Source organism: Osmia lignaria, chromosome 11 (genome assembly GCF_051020975.1).
Source record: "Osmia lignaria lignaria isolate PbOS001 chromosome 11, iyOsmLign1, whole genome shotgun sequence".
In the NCBI taxonomy this organism is placed as follows: domain Eukaryota; kingdom Metazoa; phylum Arthropoda; class Insecta; order Hymenoptera; family Megachilidae; genus Osmia; species Osmia lignaria.
In genome coordinates, this window is record NC_135042.1 from 6714862 (window position 1) to 6738017 (window position 23156).

General features: G+C 35.2%; 3 protein-coding genes across 5 annotated transcripts; 2 read left to right on the forward strand and 1 right to left on the reverse strand.

Annotated features, from left to right (window-relative positions):
- Window positions 1-7633: 7633 nt before the first annotated feature.
- LOC117603775 (uncharacterized) lies at window positions 7634-11451 on the reverse strand. The gene is made up of 6 exons (XM_034323245.2): window positions 11418-11451; window positions 11156-11265; window positions 10872-11029; window positions 9577-9887; window positions 8359-8877; window positions 7634-8256 (listed from the first exon to the last, which is right to left on the reverse strand). The coding sequence occupies exons 3-5, from the start codon at window positions 10875-10877 to the stop codon at window positions 8385-8387; spliced, it is 810 nt and encodes a 269-aa protein (XP_034179136.2). The 5' UTR covers window positions 10878-11029; window positions 11156-11265; window positions 11418-11451; the 3' UTR covers window positions 7634-8256; window positions 8359-8384.
- On the forward strand, window positions 11420-14865 carry Mcm6 (minichromosome maintenance 6). The gene is made up of 9 exons (XM_034323241.2): window positions 11420-11623; window positions 11711-11854; window positions 11988-12252; window positions 12344-12546; window positions 12622-12823; window positions 12896-14060; window positions 14147-14272; window positions 14352-14491; window positions 14561-14865. The coding sequence occupies exons 1-9, from the start codon at window positions 11532-11534 to the stop codon at window positions 14663-14665; spliced, it is 2442 nt and encodes an 813-aa protein (XP_034179132.1). The 5' UTR covers window positions 11420-11531; the 3' UTR covers window positions 14666-14865.
- A 304-nt stretch (window positions 14866-15169) lies between these two features.
- On the forward strand, window positions 15170-20258 carry LOC117603774 (urea transporter 1). 3 transcript variants are annotated; one of them, XR_004581298.2, is made up of 11 exons: window positions 15170-15301; window positions 15432-15554; window positions 15657-15776; window positions 16154-16305; window positions 16501-16648; window positions 16984-17067; window positions 17692-17839; window positions 17928-18112; window positions 18357-18521; window positions 18631-18719; window positions 18879-19192. XR_004581298.2 is itself a non-coding variant. In XM_034323242.2 (10 exons), the coding sequence occupies exons 1-10, from the start codon at window positions 15263-15265 to the stop codon at window positions 19614-19616; spliced, it is 1230 nt and encodes a 409-aa protein (XP_034179133.2). In that variant the 5' UTR covers window positions 15170-15262; the 3' UTR covers window positions 19617-20258. The 3 variants fall into 3 exon arrangements, 2 of the variants coding, with proteins under 2 accessions (XP_034179133.2, XP_034179134.2); XM_034323242.2 differs by lacking the exons at window positions 18631-18719; window positions 18879-19192 and adding an exon at window positions 19551-20258; XM_034323243.2 differs by having other exon boundaries at window positions 18631-19193.
- Window positions 20259-23156: the final 2898 nt, after the last annotated feature.

Consider the following 23156-nt stretch of genomic DNA (forward strand, 5'->3'; position numbering starts at 1 on the left):
GTTCTGTTATTCTGTTAAATGTACATACATCCCCCCCGGTCGTTATAATAACATATCTTCGTCTTGTTCGTTAAACCAGTTTCACATCGTTAATTTAATGTAAATAATACTACAGTATTATAAGGGGAATTAAAAACAATATAATCAATACATTAATAAAAATGACTAATAAGTGACACTGATCATCAATGTGTCAAATAAATGATGATTCTATAAAAATCCAAGTACCCTAATAAAAATCATAATAACAATAACAAAAATCCCAAGAAATAATAAAATAAGAATTTTCCAAATGAAATAATACAATGTTTAAAAATTCAAATCGAACACCCGTCTAGCATCAAGCATTACTTGTACAGCAGTGTCCTGTACGTGCGAAATGCACGCTGCGCCTCTAAAAGAGGAAATAAAAATTGATCCGGAATGAAATAAAATAAAATAAAATTCAACCAACCGCAAACGGTTCGATCGAATAGCATCGAGTACTCGGGGAAAAAAGTATGTACCAATAGGAGGGACAGATACAAGTATCAGGGTAAAAAAGAATGAGGAATGATTCGGTTCTCTGTGAGGAATTCAAGCGGAAGATCTCGTTAGGTAGGTTTCGCTGGTCCCCGCCGGCAAAGTTTCGCGAATGAAACGAAATGGCGCAAATTTTCGCGAGAGTGCACATACCGTAGGAGGGTCCGTGGTAAACTGGCCGGCCAAGTACCCGTGCACCGGGATACATCGTAGACTGGCTTGAAAATGACAATACACGTCCCTCTTTTCGGCTTAATTAAAGGCGTGCTTCGCCGAAATGCAGCTATTTCTGCACCCTTCCCGGCCATTCCGCGCGTATCCTTCTATTCGTTTCATGGCCATTCTACTACGGCACACGTCTCCAATACGAATACGTGAAACGTACGTTGCTTAATGGACCGCCGTGTCTGCCCACCCTGTAATGGCACGACACTTTGCACTTGCGCCACTGGTACGCTAAATAGCTCTATCGTCGAGGGTAGAGGTCTGCTGGCCAAATAGCTAGCTTGCTATAGTTGGTTAAAAGGAAGCTCTACCCCTGTTAGACGAATATCGAGTTAGATGCGCGTATGGGACCATGTACGGTTCTATTCAGCAACGAACATTACCTGATTCCTGGACGTACCGATCGAGGAATGATTGCAAAAGTTTGCGAGAGATAGCTTCGTTCCGAAACTACTAAGCTATAGCATTAACGCATTGAATAACGCGGGAGATTTAGGGCAAATGTCTAAAACTGGGTGGAAAAATTAAATTTTTTAATTAAAGTTTAAAGGCGGCTCAACGGGGGATTATTAATGACACCATGCGAAGAACGAAGGGGGTGCGGTATGGTACTTTGCATGATATTGTTTTGTTGAAGAGCTTGGGGTTTTTGATAAACTTTAGTAGGTCATGGCTTTATTGTCTTCCAAATTGTCCTTGAGGAGGGGTTTTAATATGTATTTTTTAAGAAGTGCATCATACTTCGAGGAGTTCAGAATCAGGTGCTCTATTCTTATTTGCATGTTGCATTCTTTACATTGTGGGGCTAAAACACTTTAATTAGTATCATACCAGTAGTAGGTATAAAATTACATTCGAGAAATAACTCATTTTATCCTTCATAATTGTAAGTGCATTATTAAGTGCAACGATGCACAAAAGTGCAATTGCACTTTTTAGGTGCATCGATGCACTTATCAAAAAATTGAACTCGTATGAAGATGGACTTTCTAATATCACCAAATTTGTTTTTCTTATCTGTAATCTTTCTAAAGATATAGCTGATCCCATTTACTAGAAACATTCTGTATTCTGATTCTAAAATTTGCAGGACAAGCTGGAGACAGTACAATACGCAGAGAATTCTATTTCAAAGCTCTCACGTGAATACCGTGCGAATACCTTCCGTGGATATTTTTACTCGTGACTCTAAGTAGCGAATAGGAAGAAAGGAATTCGATGAAGAAAATAAATTTAATTCAAACAAAGTCGAAAAAAATAAAATGCTGAGTACTAATTCAGTACCGGAATTTCTTTTTTTAACGTGGTAGTTATTTAATTGATTCTAACGAAGAGGGAGTTATTTAATTTCATAACGGACAGGGATTGAATTAAATATCTCCGGGTAAATTAAATACTGGAAGCATTTTCTCGTTGGGATATAAAATTTACAGCGAATATGTATATTTAAATACGAGAATACTGGCGAATGAAGTTGAATATTGTTGTATGTCGGACGCGAAGCAAACGTATTAAATATACTTTGGCTCTAAATATTGAATAGTAACTTGAAATTAGATTTTACATAAAAGCAACTTATAAGGGCAAATGCAAAATATAAGTAAGAATAAGGAAATAAAGAAAAATGGTGTTACACCACTTTCAAAGAAATCCCTAAAGAAACAACCGTTTGGAACACAAATTTTTATTTTGCTTAATAAAAAGAATCGCCAAATAGCCATTTCCGTTTGTACGATATATTTTGAAAATTCCTTTCGACTCACCGTGGAATTCCAGTTCTATTTTCGATTTCCAACCGTGAAAGGGCGAAATTTCTTCACAAAAGAGCGGGGAATAAGAAAAGAAGAGAGACAGAAGGATATGGTTGAAAGAGGAAGGACGTCGAGAGGAAGGCAAGGAAGCAGTTAAAGACAGGGAGGGGAAGAGAGTAGTGCGAACCACTTGGCTCCATTCAAAGGGGGAATCACTGCCGCCGAGTCTGTGGGATACGGTGATGAGGTTATTCCGTCCTCCTTCCCTCAGGAAGTGACGTCACATCTCGACGTAATAAACACAAATATAAGTGGTTCCTGTGCTGTGTTCCGACGGCAAAGTAACGTAGGCCGACATGATCGAATCGCGTACACGTCGGAAGAGGAAATTTGGAGAGGGTGTCGGCGCACTTGCTGCTTAAACGAGTAAATTACCGACGACGTTTGCCTTCCAGCGCCTTCCTTGCAGACCCCGCAACACCGAACGATCGAATTTCGTCTTCTTAACTTCGATCGATGCGAAACCGACGTGTCTACGTGATCAATTAAAGAAAGAATTACCTGGACTATTATTTCTCTCTGGTTCTATAATAAATTGCATTCGTAATATCATCGCCAGGGTAAATGACTGCTCCCATACGATTCCTTTTAATATTTCCTTATAACTTCGTAACGGAACGTTTATAGCTGACCTTTACGCACAGCATTCGTTTCTTATTTTTATCTACGGAATAAACCCTCGCACTTTGTTATGAAAAGCCTGGGACTCTATATAATGAGAGGATGAATAAAATACAGAAGGTCATTAATAATGCGCTTAAGCTGCTTCTGGCAAAAATAACCGGTTCGATTATTCATACATTACGAGGAATAAAAATCGCGCGAATAGTTAGGTTTAACCCTTTCGCCTAATTTTATCATTTAAAATGATATTCTGTCGCATTTGAAGCGTTGGTGAAATTTAGAAAAATGAAATTTTTAATCCCCGTCGTTTCGGTTGACCCACCATTTAAAGGTTAATTCGTGCCGTTGAAAGAATTTCCAGGAAAGACATTACCAAATGACCAGCGGCACATGCTCGACGATAATTTTCATCGCGAGCACGTTGGAAAGTCGTTCACGGTGCAGCTCCTTGGACCGCGAGACATCTTGAGTATCGTAGCCCGATTTCACGCGGGAACAATGCCGAGGCCACTTTCTTCCACTCTGCGTCTTTCTCTTACGTTCCCTTTCTTTCTCTATTAAGTCGGCTCCGTGAAAACGCAGACTAATTTCTCGTCTCGTCCCTCTGCGACGATAGTGAAGAGGTCCACGGCGGAGTGGCCCGCAACGGAGGGTTACGAGTCAGAAGGTTGAAAAGGCATCCGTACAAAGAGCAGAGGAGTGTGCAACAATTATAAACACCGTGGCAATTACGCTAGCTTGGGTGCGTGCACTTTCTTCTACCTCTCTTTCTCACCCCTCCTCGTCCTCCTCCTACTTCTTCATGTGAATTGCGCCAGCCACGGAAGAAAATCATAGCCTCTTCAACGTTACCACAGCCACCACCGCCGGATGAACCAACCCCAGGCTGCTTTCACTTCTACCACCTTTTACTCGCTTGTAATTGAGCTGGAATCATACAACGACGAGAAGGAACTCGGGTAGAAACGAGTGGCTACTTGGACGCGTCACGTGTGGGATCTCGAGATGTTTTCCATTCTATTATACAGCGCCAACCACACACAGCCTGACGGATATGTTCGAGCGGCGTTACGCTTGAAGTTTAACCCTTCCGCTACCGACCGCCCATACGTACGCTCTTCAAAGATGGGCAATCGTTTAAGAAAAGCGTAGGTATTTATAATTCTACGATGAAATCACTTAAGTCATATTTTCAAACAATATTGATTTATTCCTTCCTTGAAGAGTTTCAATTCAATTCATCGAACCTTGTATTGTTTCCACTTCTGAAGTGTAATATTAAAACTTGATTTTTCCAATAAACAATGAAATTTAATAAAATCTCTTCGCGTTTCATTTTGACTCCCCGTTGGCAATTTTGCTGGGTGGTAACCAAACCACGTTCACGTTGGCTGGTTCATTCATGATGGACTAACAAAATATTTTGAATAACCTTTTTTACAAAGCGAAACAACATTTTTTTTTTTTGAGCTTCATGCACGCACGTTCGCCGGTATTTTAAAAGCCAACGCGGATCCTCGGATAGAGATGGATCACCGGATGCGGATAATCGTGTTCTGAGTTGATGTGCAAGTTAATGGACGAACCAGGGAAAACAAAACGTGCGACACCAAAACAAATCGGCGCTCGATCCCTCGGGCTTTGTGAAGCAAAGAGTATGTATTGATGCCGACCAATCGAAATTTCAATGGATATACATACTGTTTTTTTTTTTTTTTTATATATATGGTACGACGTAAACTCGTATATCAGTGTACTGATTCAGTCTAGCCATTTATGAACACCATCTAGCACAGCCCTTTGATTTATTCTTTTTTTAAACTAGTTTGTTTGAAATACTAGCATGTTGCACTTAGTGAAAAAAATGTAAACCATCATTTGTCGATGATTTATTCTTCCTTTCAGTTTTCCTATTGTGATACACTTTTGAAGAAATGTCATTCGTTCGAGCATCGATATTCTAGCCTGCGTTTCAACTTTTCCAAAGGAAACATAGAAAATGGAAATATTAGCAGCGCTCAGTGGCATAAAGAGATTTGTGCATTCTCGTTTCCAAACGGATTCCTCTTCAAACTTCACAAAGACGAAGAAGTTTCGTTGTAACCAACTACTTCTTGCCGTTGTTTTATTCAAAAGTTATTTAGGAAGAAACCGAGTATCAAAGCAATACTGCAATGAAATATTCAAGCAAACGGAACTTCAAGCTTTGCTTAAATTGCTTTAACGATTTCGCGATAACACTTTGTATATTTGATGTAAATAATTAATATCAATGACATTTATTCTTTATAAAAATAATCTGAAATATTTTGAAAGATAAATTTCATTCCTGCAGTGAAAAGAAGGAAATACTTTAACGATATTCAAAGCTAAGATCAAAACGTTATAAACGGGGAAAAACGAGAAGAAAATTTCAAAAATTCCTCAACAGCGGAAAATGCAAAAGAGCAACGTTTAATAACACCACTTTCCCGTTTTTGCATCTAGAACACTGCGTTAATACGGTCTCTCGTATTTTCTTTTTTCCCAGAGACTCCATCTTGCGTCTTCATCTCGTTTCTTTTCTACCCCGTCACGGGAAAAAGATCCGAGCGTATTTCTCATATTTTATTCCTGCTACCTCGCCGCTTTTTATTGCGGTTCGACTCAGACTGCGCACCCCGCAGTTTCAACCGTGGCTCTCTGTAGCCTTTGAAGAGTCCTCGGGAAAAAAAGAACTGGCAGGATTACCAGAACCGAAAGAAATGCAAGGAAAATTCGCACATCGCGGCGGAAATAATGACGGACGAGCCATTTTATTTGTTCCGTACCGTGTCCGGTCCCGTTTCGGTCGTTAAAGGAAGCTCAGAGTCGCGTGAAGGATTTACGAGAACACAAAGGATCAGGAGTTCCTCCCTTTTTTATTTTAAACATATATCCCGATTTTGTTGCCCCTTGGAACCGCGCGTTTTTCCTCCGCGTGAGATTCCTGTTTCCTTTGAATTTTTCAGCAAATTGTGGAATACGAGGTAAGAAAGTTTTCCCGTAATTTCATTTCTTAACGCGATAACGCGTTACCTGTTTGTGATTTTAACGATTAACTTCTTACACTATTACCCTTCCCTTTGCCTTTATCCGTTCTGTTAGATATTAATTGTAATTTGAAAATTATTATTATATCAATCATTACTATGCATAGGAATTCATTATCTGTACTGTCAGATACTCTATGATTCATCTAATTAGAAATATTATTTAAATCATTTAACAAAAGAGAAACAAAGATATCATCTTGAAGATATTAACTAATTGTAAAAGTCTCCAAGTAGTTGAAGTTATTATTAGCAAAGCTATTACTGTCTACCGATTTCCTTTGGCAAAGCTCGAAGAAGCTAATGGAGACTGTCGTCGTCCTGAAAATACAATTTTCAGACAATCTGGTTTCCTAGCGGACGGACAGCAATCAAGCACCACTTAAGCCCTCGTCGTTCGTTTTATGATCCCGCAACAAGTACACCGGAGACTAGGAAATTAAACGGCCTCTGAAAATGTCTGCAACTACCGCGTTTATGGTGTATTTATCTGCACTTGGACCCTTTCGAACTCTCAAACTTTCGCGTATTCGAAAAAAAATTTATTAAACCGCGATATGAATCGCCGATACCTTAACAAAATATTTTTTTTTATGGGATAATAAACGAATGGGTCCCATGGTATCCCTTTAATTAGCCTCTAATTAGGGATGCACAAAAGTTTTCATAGTTTTTGTTACGTTATTTTTCTGGAATTTACGTGTCGATTTTAATTACAGCTACTTTCATTAAGGATTTAACACCGCACTAGTATCAGTGCACCTCCGGATCCTTGATGAAGCTACTGCAATGTTGGTCAAACATTGGGAACATTTTGCTCCTGGACACGGCTAGCACGCGAAAGCCTCAAACAGCATTAACCGTAAGCTCAAACAGCATTAACTATAATATCATTTACAAATACGATACACAGGCTAAACCTATTAGAGTAGTGAAATCCATTCGAGCGATTTTCATTATGAATCAAACAAACTTCTGTTCGATGAAATTATACAGTAAATTTTATCAAAAATAAAATCTTCAAAAAATATCCTCTACGTTTCTGTAGAAAATTGATCTTTTTTTTTTAAAAGCAAGTTTTTTGTTTGATGAAGTCATTGGATCGAAAAGATTTATTCAGTACCGTGTATCTGATGGACGTAGTCTGAACAAGAGCAACAGCGGTCGAGACCGGTACATGGCTTTCATCAATGAAATCAAGTTAGTAGTATCTAGAGAGGTTTCCGGAGAGACAGGAAGGTGTAATGAGAGTAGTTTAGTGCTTAATCGGGGTTTCTCGAGCGGCCTCTCAAACTACTCCAATTAACTTCGCGCCAAGCCCGATTGCCGGTAGATTCAAGGGTAAATCCGCATGATATTGATTAAATTTAGAATGGGCCACGAAGGAAGCGAGCTAAAGTTTTCTTTAATACGGCTACCCGAACTGTCGTTTGGATAATTAATCAGTGCAACGTCAGCGTAGGGCAAACTTCGGCTTGATTTAATGCGGAGTCTGCGGTTTAAACAGCCTCAATGAACGGAAGTGGATTAATCGTTGTATTAAAGTTAAAACTATCGCGCAAGAATTTTAATGAATATACGAAGTGTATTGTTCGTAGAACGAAACCACGAAACTTTCATTTAACTTTCAAATATTATCTACTAGATAATATGTAAAAAAAATGTCACTTTTCATTAATTTTCTTAACTTCTCAAAAATTTTCAAATAAGATACGTACCCCTTGGAACCAACCCCTACCCTTCTTTTCAATTTAGACAAAATCAGTATAATAAAAAGAAAGTGAAATGCAAAATTCTTCGTGGAATGTATCATAAATATAAACGCTCCTAAGAAATCTTATACATAATTCATAATCCTATCTACAATCTACGTTACCATTCAGGGTTTTAGCTGACATAGATGCTCACAAACGCTTTCACTATTATTCACCCCTTGCATCCCTCTGTTCTCCTCTTTCATATCAGATCTACGCGATGTACAATACCGAGCATGATGAGTTTCCCTAAGGAAAAAGAAACATTTGCTATCTATTTTAAATTAGAAAATTTTCAAAACATTATATATGACCGATTAAATTCAAATTAGCAATAATTAATTATTTTACCTATCGATAGAAACTAGTCACAGATGTTATCTCCTGACATAGGTGGGCACTTCTTCGCATTCGATCTTATAACTACCGAATGGTTTGTTGTTGTGTATATTGTTCACGGCCATGTGGGCGTAGATGCGAGGGTTTCGTGCCCCGAGCACGTATCGGCCGTATCGAGATAGGACCAGGGCTAAAACAGGATTGGGCGGTGGATGTAGCTCGCTGTTGTAACTATCATCGTTTAGAACCCCGCTCAGGAAGTGATCGAGGGCTTTGATGACCGTCGTTATGTCTTGCGAATTACGATGGGGATTCGTCGTCTGAGCCTTCCCACGATACGCCAATCCTGCATGATCCGAATCGTCTGTTAGGTATTCATCGTGCTCTTCCACGACTCTATACGAGGACGATCGTTCGGGAACGTGGGGATGATGTTTCACCTCGGCTCGCAGCCTCGATGAACTATTCACTGATGTCTCGACTTTTCCCGTTGGTATTATATGATGGCTGAACTGTACTTCCTTTGGTGATCTTGAAATGCAAATTTGAAACATGTTATTAAAGATCAATCTCACGTGATGTACAGTACCCAGCATGGTAGGCTTTTCCAGGAGCCGTACAAAAATTTTATTTAATATTTATTTTATTTATAAAGTCTTCTTCAGATTTTACTGCGTGCAAAATTTAAATGCAAATCGCATGCTCTCTTTCCTTTATTAGTGATGCTACACGAATCGTTTATAATCCTTCATTTTGTGCCAATTGCATAGGATTATAGCAGAGTCTTTCTATCTTAACGAAAAGAATAATTTGTTCCACTCGATTTAGTCTCTTTGCACAACATTTAGTTGGACGTGAAATAAGTTCATTTCAATGACATAAAAGACATTCGACTGAAAGGGACAATGCAACAGTCTCTCCTCTTTCCAACTTTCCGCGTCCTACTTCTTTTGACCAGGGACAGCATTCAGTCATCGAGAAAAATATAATTGCAAATTGCCTATGATGCTGGAAACATCTTTTTTTTCATCCTTTATCAAAAATAAATATTTGGAATTGATTAAAATAGAATAAATAGATATAAATTGATATAACCAGCAGCCTATCATAATAGTAGTACTGTAATGTAATATAGCATATCTATAATGATATAAATATTACAGTAATAAATTTGATGTATTATCCTTCAACAAAGCTTCAACATCTCAAACAAGAAACATGAATTCCTACCTTTGCTTATCGATGATTGATTTAATCCTTTGATCTTTGGACGGTAACTTGAGGTCGATCAATAGTGGTTTCAGGTATGAATACCCAGCTTGTGTTTGTCTTTCGGCAAAGCCTCTACCTGGGATGCCAACATCTTCTAAGCCATTATCCAAAGCACGGTTGGCGAAAACAGCGTGTTGCGAAAGTTTTGGAAACACGGTGTTCGTAGTTGGTAGGTAACTAAGGGGTGGAGACTGTAAACTGGTCGCTGGTTGGAAATCCTTGGGCACTTCTGTTGTCAATATACCACTGACCGAGCAGACAAACGTTACCTGAATTAAATAATTTTCATGGTCAAGTTACAGGAAGTCTAATTTTAATCTACAGGATGTCCCATGCAATTGGGACAAGCATTACCTGCATACCTCTCGTTTCGAATATATTGAATGTTATCGAATATCATATTGCTATATATCATTTGAAGCGTATTTTAATTCTCTATTAAAAAGTATTAATATACTTGGGTCGAAAATTCATCGATTCAAAAGATATCTTAGGGAGAGACAGGGAGAACCTAGCGGTCTCTCCCTAAGATATCTTCTGAACTAATTAATTTTCGACCCTAGTACCTCAATCCTTTTTTATAGAGAATTAAAAAACGCTTCCAATAATATGTAGCAAGGTACATAATTCCAATAAAATTGTTTAAATTGGAATTGTTCATTACAAATATTTATTAACGTAAAAAATAAATGGTCTTCAATGTATACGTAAAAATAATAAAATAAGAACACACTTTACCAACTGCAAAGTAATGATGTCGTCGAGGTAGACCAACATTCTGGAGGGTTTTTGAAATAACTAAAACGACAGCACGCGCATCGAGTTCTTTTTATACCCTGTAACATTGCCTGCCCTAAGAGCGAAGTCTTGTCAGTGGCAGGAAATGTGTACAATGTGTAAGTACCTATTTATCTACATACTGAAAGATTTCTTTGCTTTCTCTTTTTTGTCATGTCTTTTTATTTCGAAATCTTTGCTCACGTTTTATTGTGACTTTGTAAATCCAAGTTTTTCTCAATTGGATATTGTTGTAATGGACGTTATTGTTTAAAAGTATTACGATATTTCAGGTGTATGATGAGAGGTCTAAAATTTTACGTAGACGATGAAGTTTCACTTTTATTCCCTAATTATCGTTACGAGTGAATTTTATTTTCATATTATGTAAAATTGTACTTATTTATCCTGTAATTTTCGACGTTAATAGCATACATTCAATAATGGCATTAAAATACTAAAAATAAAAAAATTACATTCATATTATAAGCTGGGATGTTTTCATCTCTGCGTTCTCTGAAAATGGTACTGCCAGCGCCCTTTAGCGGTGGCACGTTTAATCGAAACGCTCAGGCACAGGGATTCCCCGGTATAAGTTCTGGCAAGAACTTCATTTGGAAATCAATTTTTGAGTCTATAAAATGCAATTTTCGTCAATTATTTATGATGACATTACTCGACCTTTATTGAGATCATAAAATGTTCTATTTGCACCACAGAAATATCAAAATTGCTTATTTCTTGTGGAAGGTATCCTCACCATTCACGAGACATTCCAGCCAGCAGGAATTATGCCTAATTCACAGGGGACACAATTGCTCTAGGGTTGCTTTTCACATGTGCATATTGATATGTTACGTTATTTAGGAACTGTATACATAAAAGAAAATATATTAATGTTTCTTTTTTAATTGATAAAATGTATTGTCGATATTCTTATAAATATCACTTCAGAAAATGACAATAGCTTATCCAAGCACTTTGTATCCTATTGAGACCAAACATGATACTTGAAAACTCACCGAAAGATAATTCCCGCCAAAAACCTGTTGTGTTGTTTCCCCTGTTGAATGTCGTTATTTAATTGTAGTTTTGTATATATAAATTGAATTCTTTTTTTGTAATTACATGAAAAAATGGATGTGGGAGATGTACCGAATGTTGGTTCACGTGTAGCTGATGAAGTAGGAATCAAATGTCAGAAATTATTCCAAGATTTCCTTGAAGAGTAAGTTCACACTTTATTCAGAGTAAATAATCCATTGTCTGTACCTTTTTTAAATCATGTGTTAATCATATTTTGTGTTTTAATTAGGTTTAAAGAAGATGGAATAGTAAAATATCTTGAGCCAGCTAAAGAGCTTATAAGTCCAGAACATTGTACATTAGTAGTCACTTTTGATGATGTAGAAGAATACAATCAAGTACTTTCAACAACTATTGTTGAAGAGTACTACAGGTGAGAATGGTTTATATTAAATTATTATATTGTAGAATACAATATTTATTATTTACAAGTGGATTCAATTCCCCAGCCTTTAATTTTTTGGTAATGATTCATTTTATTAATATAAAGTGTTACTTACTTTCAGAGTTTATCCATATCTCTGCCAAGCAGTACGTAACTTTGTCAAAGATGTAGCAGAGTCAAGGAAGGATCTAGAATGTTATGTTAGTTTTGTGGAGGTGCCGACTAGACAAAAATTAAGAGAACTAAATTCAGCAAAGTTGGGCACATTAATACGTATATCTGGTCAAGTCATAAGAACACATCCTGTTCATCCAGAATTAGTACTTGGTACATTTGTTTGTATGGACTGCAATGCTGTTATAAAAAATGTGGAACAACAATTTAAAGTAACGTGAAAAGTAAAAACTTGATAGAAACAAATGTTTCTATTAACACAATATATTAATTGTAATTGCATATTAAAATAACCACTTACAGTTCACAAATCCAACAATTTGTCACAATCCGGTATGCAGCAACAGACGACGTTTTCTGTTGGATGTGGATAATTCAATATTTATTGATTTTCAAAAAATTAGAATACAGGAAACACAAGCAGAATTACCAAGAGGCTGTATTCCACGTTCTCTCGAAGTTATTTTACGTGCTGAGTCTGTAGAAACTGTACAAGCCGGTGATAGGTACTTTCAATACAAGGAGTTATGTGTTATTAATTTCACAGATCTCCTAATAAAACTTTTTTCTATATTTTTTAGATACGACTTTACTGGAACTCTCATAGTAATACCAGATGTTGCAGTTCTTTCTCTTCCCGGCGTAAAACCCGATCGGAGAGCAAAAGTTCAAAACCGGGGAGAACAAGGAGACGGTCTAACAGGATTGAAAGCATTAGGAACGCGTGAATTAACGTATAAAACCGCATTTTTAGCTTGTAGTGTTACACCAACAAGCTTCAGGGTACGATAAATTACTAATGTAATTGAAAACGGTAATTGGAAATGTATGATTTAATACTCAACATTTTTATAGTTTGGTGGTACTGAGACAAACATGGAAGAGATCTCCCAAGAAATGATGAAGAAACGGATGACGGAAGCAGAATGGAATCGTATATACGAGATGAGCCGTGACAAAAATTTGTATCAAAATCTTGTTAACAGCTTATTTTCTTCGATACACGGTAACGACGAGGTCAAAAAAGGAATCACTTTAATGTTGTTTGGTGGAGTTCCTAAAACAACAATAGAGAATACTTCGTTACGAGGAGATATAAATTGCTGTATCGTTGGTGACCCTAGTACAGCAAAATCTCAGTTATTGAAAAGCGTTACCGAGATCACACCAAGAGCAATTTATACATCTGGAAAAGCATCTTCTGCGGCTGGGTTAACCGCGGCTGTAGTGAGAGACGAGGAATCACCTGATTTTGTTATCGAAGCTGGTGCCTTGATGCTTGCCGATCATGGTATCTGTTGCATCGATGAATTTGATAAAATGGATCCCAGGGATCAAGTCGCTATACACGAGGCTATGGAACAGCAAACAATTTCAATAGCCAAGGCTGGTGTAAGAGCGACTTTGAATGCTCGAACATCGATATTGGCGGCCGCGAATCCCATTGGTGGGCGATACGATAGAAAAAAATCTTTGCAACAAAATGTTCAGTTAACAGCTCCTATTATGTCCAGATTTGATTTATTCTTTATCATAGTTGACGAATGTAACGAAATCGTCGATAATGCTATCGCTAAGAGAATCGTTGATCTGCACTGCGATAATTGGCAAGACTTTGAAACAGTATACTCGCAACAAGAGATCGTTAGATATATTAATTTCGCCAAGCATTTTAAACCTGTACTAAGTCACGAAGCTTCAGACTATTTAGTTGATAGCTATACGACTCTTAGGCAAAGGACTGGTAGTGGATCTGGGAAATGGAGAGTCACTGTCCGACAACTTGAAAGTCTTATTCGATTATCAGAAGCTATGGCTAAATTAGAATGTTCGGACGAAGTGATTATAAAACATGTCAAGGAAGCGAAACGTCTGTTAAGTAAAAGTATCGTTACCGTAGAACAGCCTGATATAGATTTGGAAGAGGCAGAAGATGGTCAAGTAGATGGTCAATTGGATGAAGCTCCTCCTGTTATGGCTGCGCTCAATGCAATGGACACTAACAGTGCACCAGTGACCCGTAATTTTTTCATTCTATTTATGTATATTCAAATGATTTTATAAAATGTAATTGTGTTCATTGTTTTCTTCTTTCTACATTTATAGCAACTCCGGAGGTGCAGGCGCATAAAAAGAAATTGACGATGTCCTTTGAAGAATACAAGAATTTATCCAACATGTTGATATTGTACATGAGAAGTGAAGAAACTCGTGCAGAAAGAGAAACCAGTGGTATATTGTTTAAAAAAAATAATAAATAAAGCTAATGTATGTGGAATTACTTTGAATTAATATGTAACTTTTTGTACAGAGGAGACAAAAGGTGGATTAAAGAAATCTGAACTAGTGGCGTGGTACCTTGATCAAATACAAGATCAAATAGATTCAGAAGAAGAATTGTTAGAGAGGAAAAACTTCATTGAGAAAATTATTGATAGGCTAACGTATCATGTATGTATTAAAACGCTTCTTCGGTGTCATCGTCACTTCGGTATTCAATTAATTTAAATTCTTTTCCAGGATCAAATTATAATACCTTTGAGCACAGCCGATTGGAGAAGCAAAGATAAAGAAGCAGATGACCCAGTACTTGTTGTACATCCAAATTATATTATCGATGCGTAATTATTTGTACCGTACATTTTACATTGTAATTATATTTTAGAAACGTTAATAGCAGATAGAGGTAAAAATTATAATCGATTAATTTTTCAATTCGTTCCCAGTAAGTTTCTTATAAAATTGAACCGGTTTTTACCTCTGATTGCTATGATTTATTTTTTTAACCATAAACGAACCATGAAGTGCCACTATAATTTTTACAATTTCGTAATTAATAAATATTTATACTGATATGTAGTACGCATTCATTTTATTCTTCACCATTCAAGATCAAGAACCAGTAAGAATGTACCAGTTTAACAATGTATAAATTAGACTTTACCTGTCATAGTCGTTAATCACGTTAACTATCTAGTCTAGTACATTGACGTGTTAACTTATCTGTAGCCTGTTTGTATGTGAAATAACTAAACCAATTCAAGCTACATGATAAAGTAAATTAGTGTACCTAGATATTGCTCTTCTTCTACGAGCAATTACATCCTATCAAAAAGGTGGGCGCAACTCTTTATCAGACTTCATAAGTGGTAGGGGTATTTGCACAGCAGTTAAAAGGGATTACCCGCGAGAAAAAATTACAGTCTCTTACGCGACTTAACAATGAGCGCGAGAGATAGTCTACGAAAATCAACAGGCCAAGTAAGTAAAAAATACAATTTACAGAAAAGATAGAATACAATAACGTATCATAAATCTTTCTTTGTTAAAATTAAATGATTAAATACTTTTATTTATTCAAATTATATTTATAAATGTAGTTCAAACGCAGGAATACTCACGGGTGGCCTGTCTTGGTAACTTTGCCATTTTACAAGATTACTTGTCCGAAAAAGAAAGTTTCATTTGGAATATATTTTACTTACTGGACGTGCTTCTACGAGGTTTCAGTCAAGTAAGATATCAGTTGTTAACATTTACTATTATGACAGTATATTAGAGTTAATTAAAATTAATTTAGGTAGCAAAATACTCCAACTAATATACAGATTTACAGGTAGTACTTACAAATAATCCAATCAGCGGATTATTGGTAGTCATTTCTTTAGGAGTGTCTGCTCCTGGTGAATTAATTTTTTCATCATGCGCTGGCTTTTTAGGTCTGCTGCTTTCAATGGTACGTAATTATGTTAATTTAAGATGTTAAAATGCCAAAGTAAAAAGAATAACTCGAGTGATCGAAACGTCGATATTGGAAAAGTAAACATAAATTTCGAAAGCGTTTCAATGTCTTCTTTTTAGTTTGATCCTACCAGCTAAATCAGCGTTTGTACTTTTCATTCACTCGTTTATTTTTGTTCTCATCTTTTTGCCTTTTTTTGCCATCGCGATCTATCACCTGCCGAGGATACCAAAGTTGGATACCTGCCAAAGTTACTGCAATGCGAAACTCTTTGCAAAAATTTACACGTCCCTCTGTATAGAGAATCCTTTACGTTGATTCATAGATTCATACTGCGTTATCAAGATTGCATGCTTCGATTTCATTTTTAGTTAATACGAGATTCGCAGGATGATATTGCGAACGGTTTAACGGTGTACAATTCGGTGTTAGTTGGTGCTGTTTCCTACGTTTTGATACCGACATTTTATGGAGCCTTTGATACATTTAGTATTCTTATGACGATTCTGGCAGTAATATTCTGGTAAGTTTGATAGATGTAATTGCATAGAATGAAAAATTGATAAAATATAAATTTCCTAAGGGTTGTAAATTGAATTATCAATTTAGTATTATGTAAAAGAAAGAATGAACTTCGAGAGATACGAACGATGGCATATTTCTGTAAATGGTACAAGTAAAAAAGAAATTTTATATGACAAATTGTTATTGCTTTTAGCGTTTATATAAGACGAGCCTTGAGCACCAACAAGTTGCCCTACACAGCATGGCCACTTAATCTGGCCGAATTTACGTTGCTGTTTGTCCTTTATGCGGAAAACAATGGATTTGGCACAATAGAGAAACTACAACCAATCATGGGAATGGTAATGGAATTTGTTGTACGCACTCAAACCCTATACTACCCCAAAGAATTCGAAAAGTTTAATATTACAGTTGTACGAAAATGAAAGAAATTTTGAAAGCGTTTTTCATTGAATTATTATTTGACAATTTGTTGGTAAGAATAATTATTCTTTACTTAGTTTTACTCAAAGTTTTCTCTCCGCCGTGGACGTCAATGGTCGAACTACCCTAGTTTTGAGCATAGGGTTATATGCACTCGAACAAAGATATCGCATTCGTATACATACACGTGCTATGTGTTTCGCGTCCATGTACACGATCAGTTGTTTATATTGTGCGTTGTTATTGTTTCTAGGACAATGCAACAAGTGATGCGACGACAGGCAATGTCAGTTTCATTGGAGAAAATGCAACGAGGGCCCATATTGACTGGGGGATGGTAAAGTTTACACGTGTTCTACTTTTCACTATTCGATCATGTTTCACCCGGTTCAAAGTATTAGGAAGGATTTTTCAAAGAAGAATGATAACCATGCCTTCTTTCTTTCTTTTTAAATTCAAGTAAAATAAGGGTAAATATTTCTACTATTTATAAAAGAATTTTTTGTTATAATTTTATAGTTATTATCAGATTTTGGTCAAAGTTAACTCGAAAACTTTAAAGGCTATAAAAAGAATTTTTTTAATTATTACACCATAATTTAATTATGTACCACCCCCTTTACACTCTAATGTATAATTTTTTTAATTATCACACCATAATTTATTTGTGTACCACCCTATCTACATTTTACTCTAATCTATGATTTCACTTTAATTTATTAAAATTCAACAATACCTCATAATAATCATTTCACATTTAATTACATCGAACTGACAGTAAATGAACATCAAGTGCCCTAAATGATTCTTGAATACAAAGTGGGATTATCCACCCTCTAGTATCCATCTCTTTGAAAAGTGTTTTCCAATTAATAAACTGCAACATCAATGTTAATTTATTAATAAACTCACACGATACATCGCACGTGTTGTGCGCCCAATTACTTGTTTAATTTTGCAGGTGTTTCACGGGATTATAGTGTCAGCGTCGCAGGTGCTAGTGGTTGAAAGCGTTATCACAGGAACCATCGTCTATTTAGCTGCTCTACTTTTTTCACCGATAACGGCTAGCTTCGCTTTTTTGGGAGCTTTTATCGGTACATTGGCAGGTATCACTATTTTTGTTTATAAAACCTTGAATTTATCGAACGCGAATTCAGGACAATATCTTTTCATATACGAATTTCACCCTTTCAGGTTTGATTCTCGGAGTAGAGATCAATGAAGTGTATTCTGGATTTTGGGGGTATAATGCTTTCTTAACTGGAGCTGCTCTAGGAGGAAATCTTTTAGTAATTAATGGGCAAACAGGTGTAGCTACGATTGTAGCGATTATGTTCACTGTGGTCGTACAGTATTTTCTACTGTTTTTCTTTAGAAATGTAATTACATTTATTTATTACCTTTACTTCTATTTTTACTGGGATAGATTCAAATTATTCATTGCTTTCTTGATAGAAAATAAAAATTTCTTTTTCTCAAATTTAGAACGTCGTAATTCGTTTAAGTTCACGTTTGCATATTACAAAAGTTTAATTTGAGAAAGTAGAATACTCCAGTAAATTAGAATACTGTTAAAGGTTCTTTTTTTAAACGGTCCTTAAAAGTGAATAATTGTATGTGCAGCTGAAAATACCGGTACTATCACTACCGTTCGTCCTGGTGTCCTCTTTATTCTTGAAATTATGCGACAATCCTGGGGATAAAACCTTTCCACGACCACCATCTGCTTCTTTTCCAGAAAAACAACGCCGGGATTACATTGCCACCCAGTGTGTGCTTATTCAGCAAGTACGTACATATTTACTTTATCTCTATACTTATTCTGTCGAGAACTTCTTACCTCACTTTTTATAAATATTTCTAAGTTTAACAGACTATTTTTTGTTAGAAATAATAGGTCATCTGAAAAGTGACAACTTTTCACTTAGATACTTTCCTTAATTTTGGATCACAATTGACCCAGTTTCACCCTTCGAGAATTTACTGGTAATTGATACAACACCATAATAAATAAGTTAATAAAATGAATGTTAAATGTTCAAATATAATTCAGCGTACATTTTGAAAATTTGAATGTTATGGGAAATTTCAAACATATGATCCGTGAAGATCTGTAACGTTACAATCGGTTTTACTTGAAAACAGATTTTATATGTATCCCCAACTGACAACCACGCCCTGAAGGACCGAACAAATTGATTTCTACCCTGCTCGAGCTTGCTTTTATACGAAACCAAGGAATCGTGTATGGTGTGTAGTGTACGTGGTTTCATTTCATCGAAGGTTATCGGTAGAAGCACTCGGCGACACAATTCTGGTTTATTTTATTTGAAACGTCTAAAGAATAGTCTGCACTCGTGCGGATAAAAGGTGTACACACTACACGTTACTATGAAAAGGAACATTTTTTGCAGTTTAAGCGCACAGAAACTCACAAATTCAGAAAAGACTTTTTAATTACGTTCCTCATATTATTAGGAAGCGAATAAAAAAGTTAAAAAATGTTTTGTACAATATTTTAATATCTCTAAATATTTTAATAAAAAGTAATTTGTCTTTAATTTATTATTTTACTCAGTATTAATAATTTTTTCTAGATAATATTATGCAGATATATTTTAAAATATTTATGAACTGGATATTAAATATTACATATTAATTATGAATAGAAATTTAATAATATTGAGTTGCTTTATAAACTTTTGCACGTTTTAGATATTTAAGGTGTCTTTTAAGAACCGCAAAAATTTATGAAATCTATTCTTCTTCAAGTGAAAGATTAAAAATTTAATTTCTTATTTATGTACTTTTTTATAGACAGATGAAGCAGACGAATCCGGAGACGATAAAAATCAAAAGGATTTCTCAGTGCTGAATGTTTAAAAAATCAGATAACGCGTCTGCACTTTTAACTTGTAATTGAAAAGACAAATATTGTGTTCATTACCCAGATAGCACACGATATCTTAAAGACATCAATTTTACGACCATTTTAAATCTGAACGTCTTTCGACCTTACCTGGACGTCTTTACGATGTTTTGTCCCGAACATCGTAAGGACATCTGAAATTCATGTCTTTAAGACGTCTTAAAAACGTACGAAAGGAACGTCGTATCTGAAAATCTGGAATAGATATCTTTAAGACGTTTTAACGATGTCTCTGTGCTATCTGGGTAATATGTATAAAAATTGTATACACCTTTTAATATTTATAATTTCAAATAATAATTAATTATAATCCGAGTATTTGTATATTTTGAACAAAAATTAATTATATGACTGTATTCAAGAATTGCATGCAATATTGATGTGATATTATAACTTTGCATAATTATTTATATTTAATAATGAAAGTAAATACTAAAACGGAGGCGCAAAATTAATATTTGACAACACAAGCTTAACATCCCTTAGTTTCTCATATTTAATCACCTTTGCTGCAGGTTTATCCTCAAATTCAAATGAAAATCAATGTGTAATATACAAAATTAAACCGAAATTACTTGATTTAATGTAATCTGTTAATAAAATTGATATTTAAAAGTGCATGAGATTTCAAACTCGTAATTATAATAATAAATTACATTTTTACATTTCATACAAAATTCATTTGGCACCTGAAATAATACAATATCGCGCAAGATAAACTTTCCCAATAATTTAAACGACCTACTTTCTCTAAAGATACTAAACGAGCCGTGATGCATATAAAAATTGGAAAATTCTGTTTTTCATTTGCGTTCACACGCAGCTATTCGATGACGTCAGTGGTAGTTTATAGGTTTGCCGTTCGATAAGAAGAACAAAATGCCTGCGTTGTATCTGGACAACTTGGTTACATTGATTTCTTTTTTTTCATAACCGACTGAGCCCACTCTAAAACTGTCGTCAATCATTCTTCCCTTTTTTTACGTTTATGACATTTGATAATCTTTGTACCATGCTGAAATGGATAATCGTTATTGCTTTTTTCCTATTTAGAAGATTTGCATCGAATAGATATCAATTGGAAAGTATTAATATTATATTATTGACTGCTTACTATATGTCAGCTATAAAAAAATTGCTATAAAAATTCCATGAAAATTGCTATAAAAATACTATAAAAATGCTGTAGAAAAATTATTAGGATTACTATTTCCCCAAGATAGCAAGGGAGAAATTTAATTGGAAAAATAAGGCGACAGTGTTCTGAGTAATTGTAATTATAACACGTCTGACTATACATAGTCCTTTCTACTGCGGCAGTCAACGCCATGGCGGTCCAAATCTAATGTAATTAAATAATTAATCCACAAAAAAAGGGGATAATTTTTTATCAAGTATTTTAATTCTTCTTTTTTTCAAATCTGAAGTTTCCAGATAGCTGAATTAAATTATTGACACTAATTAAAACACTTTTTTTCTACATATATGTAGTACTAGAGATTTGAAACGGACGTCGTTTTTCTACAGTATTTTTTCAGAATGAATTGACACGTTCTATAATTAATTTTTTTATTACAAGTGGCATGTGTTTCAAACGACGAACGGACTGACGACGAACCAGATGTCCACTTTTATCGTGCTTTTATACGTTCGCTTTATTTTCTTTTCTGGCACGTCTAATTTTAAACCGATGTGCAAATTTATTAATTCATCCTTTATAAACCTTCTTTTTTCTAAGAAAATATTCGATACAAAGCTCATAATCTCTGATCAAACTTAAATGATGCGAAATTGGATTAAAAGTTTGCGTTATAAACTCTGTGAAACGTCTAATAAAACAGTAGCTTCCTTTTATAGCTTGTCGTATGACTTTAATAACGCAGCAATAACGTTATTTATATCTTCGTAAATCGAGCTGAATATAACGTAGTCATTTATTGCATAAATGTGTTTTAACTAAGGCAGCTTCATCTCTGTCGTTAGGGAATTAAAAAATCGTTAACAATGATCTGTTAAGAAAGGGTATTATAAAGGATCTAAGTTTGAAATGGGCTGACGAAATATGAAATGGAATGCTTGAAATAAAATGACGTTCCTTTTAAGTCTTAGAACATTTTTGTGTACTCTCGTACCTTTATAAAAGAAAGAAAATTCTTGTTAACAAGACAAAAAATAGAAGTGGTCAGAGATTTTTTAGTAGGTCATTCTTCAAGTTGTAAATCCTGACGAGTTGTTTAAGGAATACTATGTCTTGTAAGACAATGAACTATTTTCATCCAAAATAAATAATTCAATTATTTATTAATCTATGAAAAGTTCGTCTTTCTCAGCTGGTAGTTTAGAAATTGCTGTCCATTATTTTTTTATATTTATGAATTCATTTTTTTCTTTAAAATGCTTGTTTTAACGAGGTGACTACCATGTGGGTCACCGCTGACTGACGTCACAAACTCTACACAGATTACTCTATGCAAATGGACCAAGTTATATCTCCAAAATGATAAAAGATAGAACAAAATGTAATGAGGAAAAATTGAATGGTGTCGAACAAAGCTTCACCTGATACATGTGTCGACTCCGGAAGTGGAGGAACTCTAAAGATTTCAAGGTCATCTTCACTTTTTTGAACAAAACTATTTGTTTTTCTATACAAAAAAGTAATTCTCTACAAAAAAGTATTAAGGTGCATGGGTCGAAAATTGATTATTTCAAAAGTTATCTTAGGGAGAGACCACGAGGCATTTTTCTTTAGATCATGTTACTTGTTTATATCTTCAAGGAACGTCTATTGACGCATCGTGATGAATATTTGAAAGCACTGCAGAAGAAATGTGAGATAGAGGAAACGAAAACCTTGCTGAAAGGATCCTTGCCTTTCTTATTTTTAATAATCCGTGGTTTCTTATTAATATATGATTATAGTGACGTAGTTAAATTCAAGGTTTACAGCGGAGGATAGTTGTGTGTGGAAAGCTGGGATTAAGTTATAAATAATGAAAATTCCTAGGATTTTCCGGCATTCAGGTAACCAGCGAAGCCTGTCCCTTTTACAAAATTAAAATATACGACCCTATCTTTTTCTTATATTTGCTAGAACTTTGATCAATCCAAACTGTTTTCATACAAGCTTGAAACAAGACATGAAAACAAGAAAAACGTTTCAAATTTTAATATAAACTCATGTGTGCGTATATACAGGATGTAATTTGCAACCATGAAATGAAAAAAGTTATTAACCAAAATGTATTTGTGTCTAGTGGACAATAATATAATGACTTTTGTTCATTAAATTATTCCAAATATTATAGTTAAAAAATCTTAAGGAAAATTAGCATTAACACCCTGTATATTCCTACACTTCACCCTTAGTTTTCATACCTTCATCGCCTTAACGAACCCTCTAAAATCGCAACAGCTTATTTAAATACTGATTGCTCATAAATCTTACATCACAATAAGGGTATACGATCAGCAATCTTGTGAAATTTCCATCT

Excerpts from the sequence above, each read along its gene's own strand:
- Mcm6 (XM_034323241.2), top strand. The coding sequence starts at position 11,532 with ATGGATGTGGGAGATGTACCGAATGTTGGTTCACGTGTAGCTGATGAA. Across the intron at positions 11,624-11,710 it reads TTCCAAGATTTCCTTGAAGA|GTTTAAAGAAGATGGAATAG; the intron begins GTAAGTTCACAC and ends TGTTTTAATTAG. Across the intron at positions 12,547-12,621 it reads ACTGTACAAGCCGGTGATAG|ATACGACTTTACTGGAACTC; the intron begins GTACTTTCAATA and ends TATATTTTTTAG.
- LOC117603775 (XM_034323245.2), bottom strand. Across the intron at positions 8,878-9,576 it reads TCAATCATCGATAAGCAAAG|ATCACCAAAGGAAGTACAGT; the intron begins GTAGGAATTCAT and ends TTGCATTTCAAG.
- LOC117603774 (XM_034323242.2), top strand. The coding sequence starts at position 15,263 with ATGAGCGCGAGAGATAGTCTACGAAAATCAACAGGCCAA. Across the intron at positions 15,555-15,656 it reads TTCTACGAGGTTTCAGTCAA|GTAGTACTTACAAATAATCC; the intron begins GTAAGATATCAG and ends ACAGATTTACAG. Across the intron at positions 17,068-17,691 it reads CCCATATTGACTGGGGGATG|GTGTTTCACGGGATTATAGT; the intron begins GTAAAGTTTACA and ends TTAATTTTGCAG.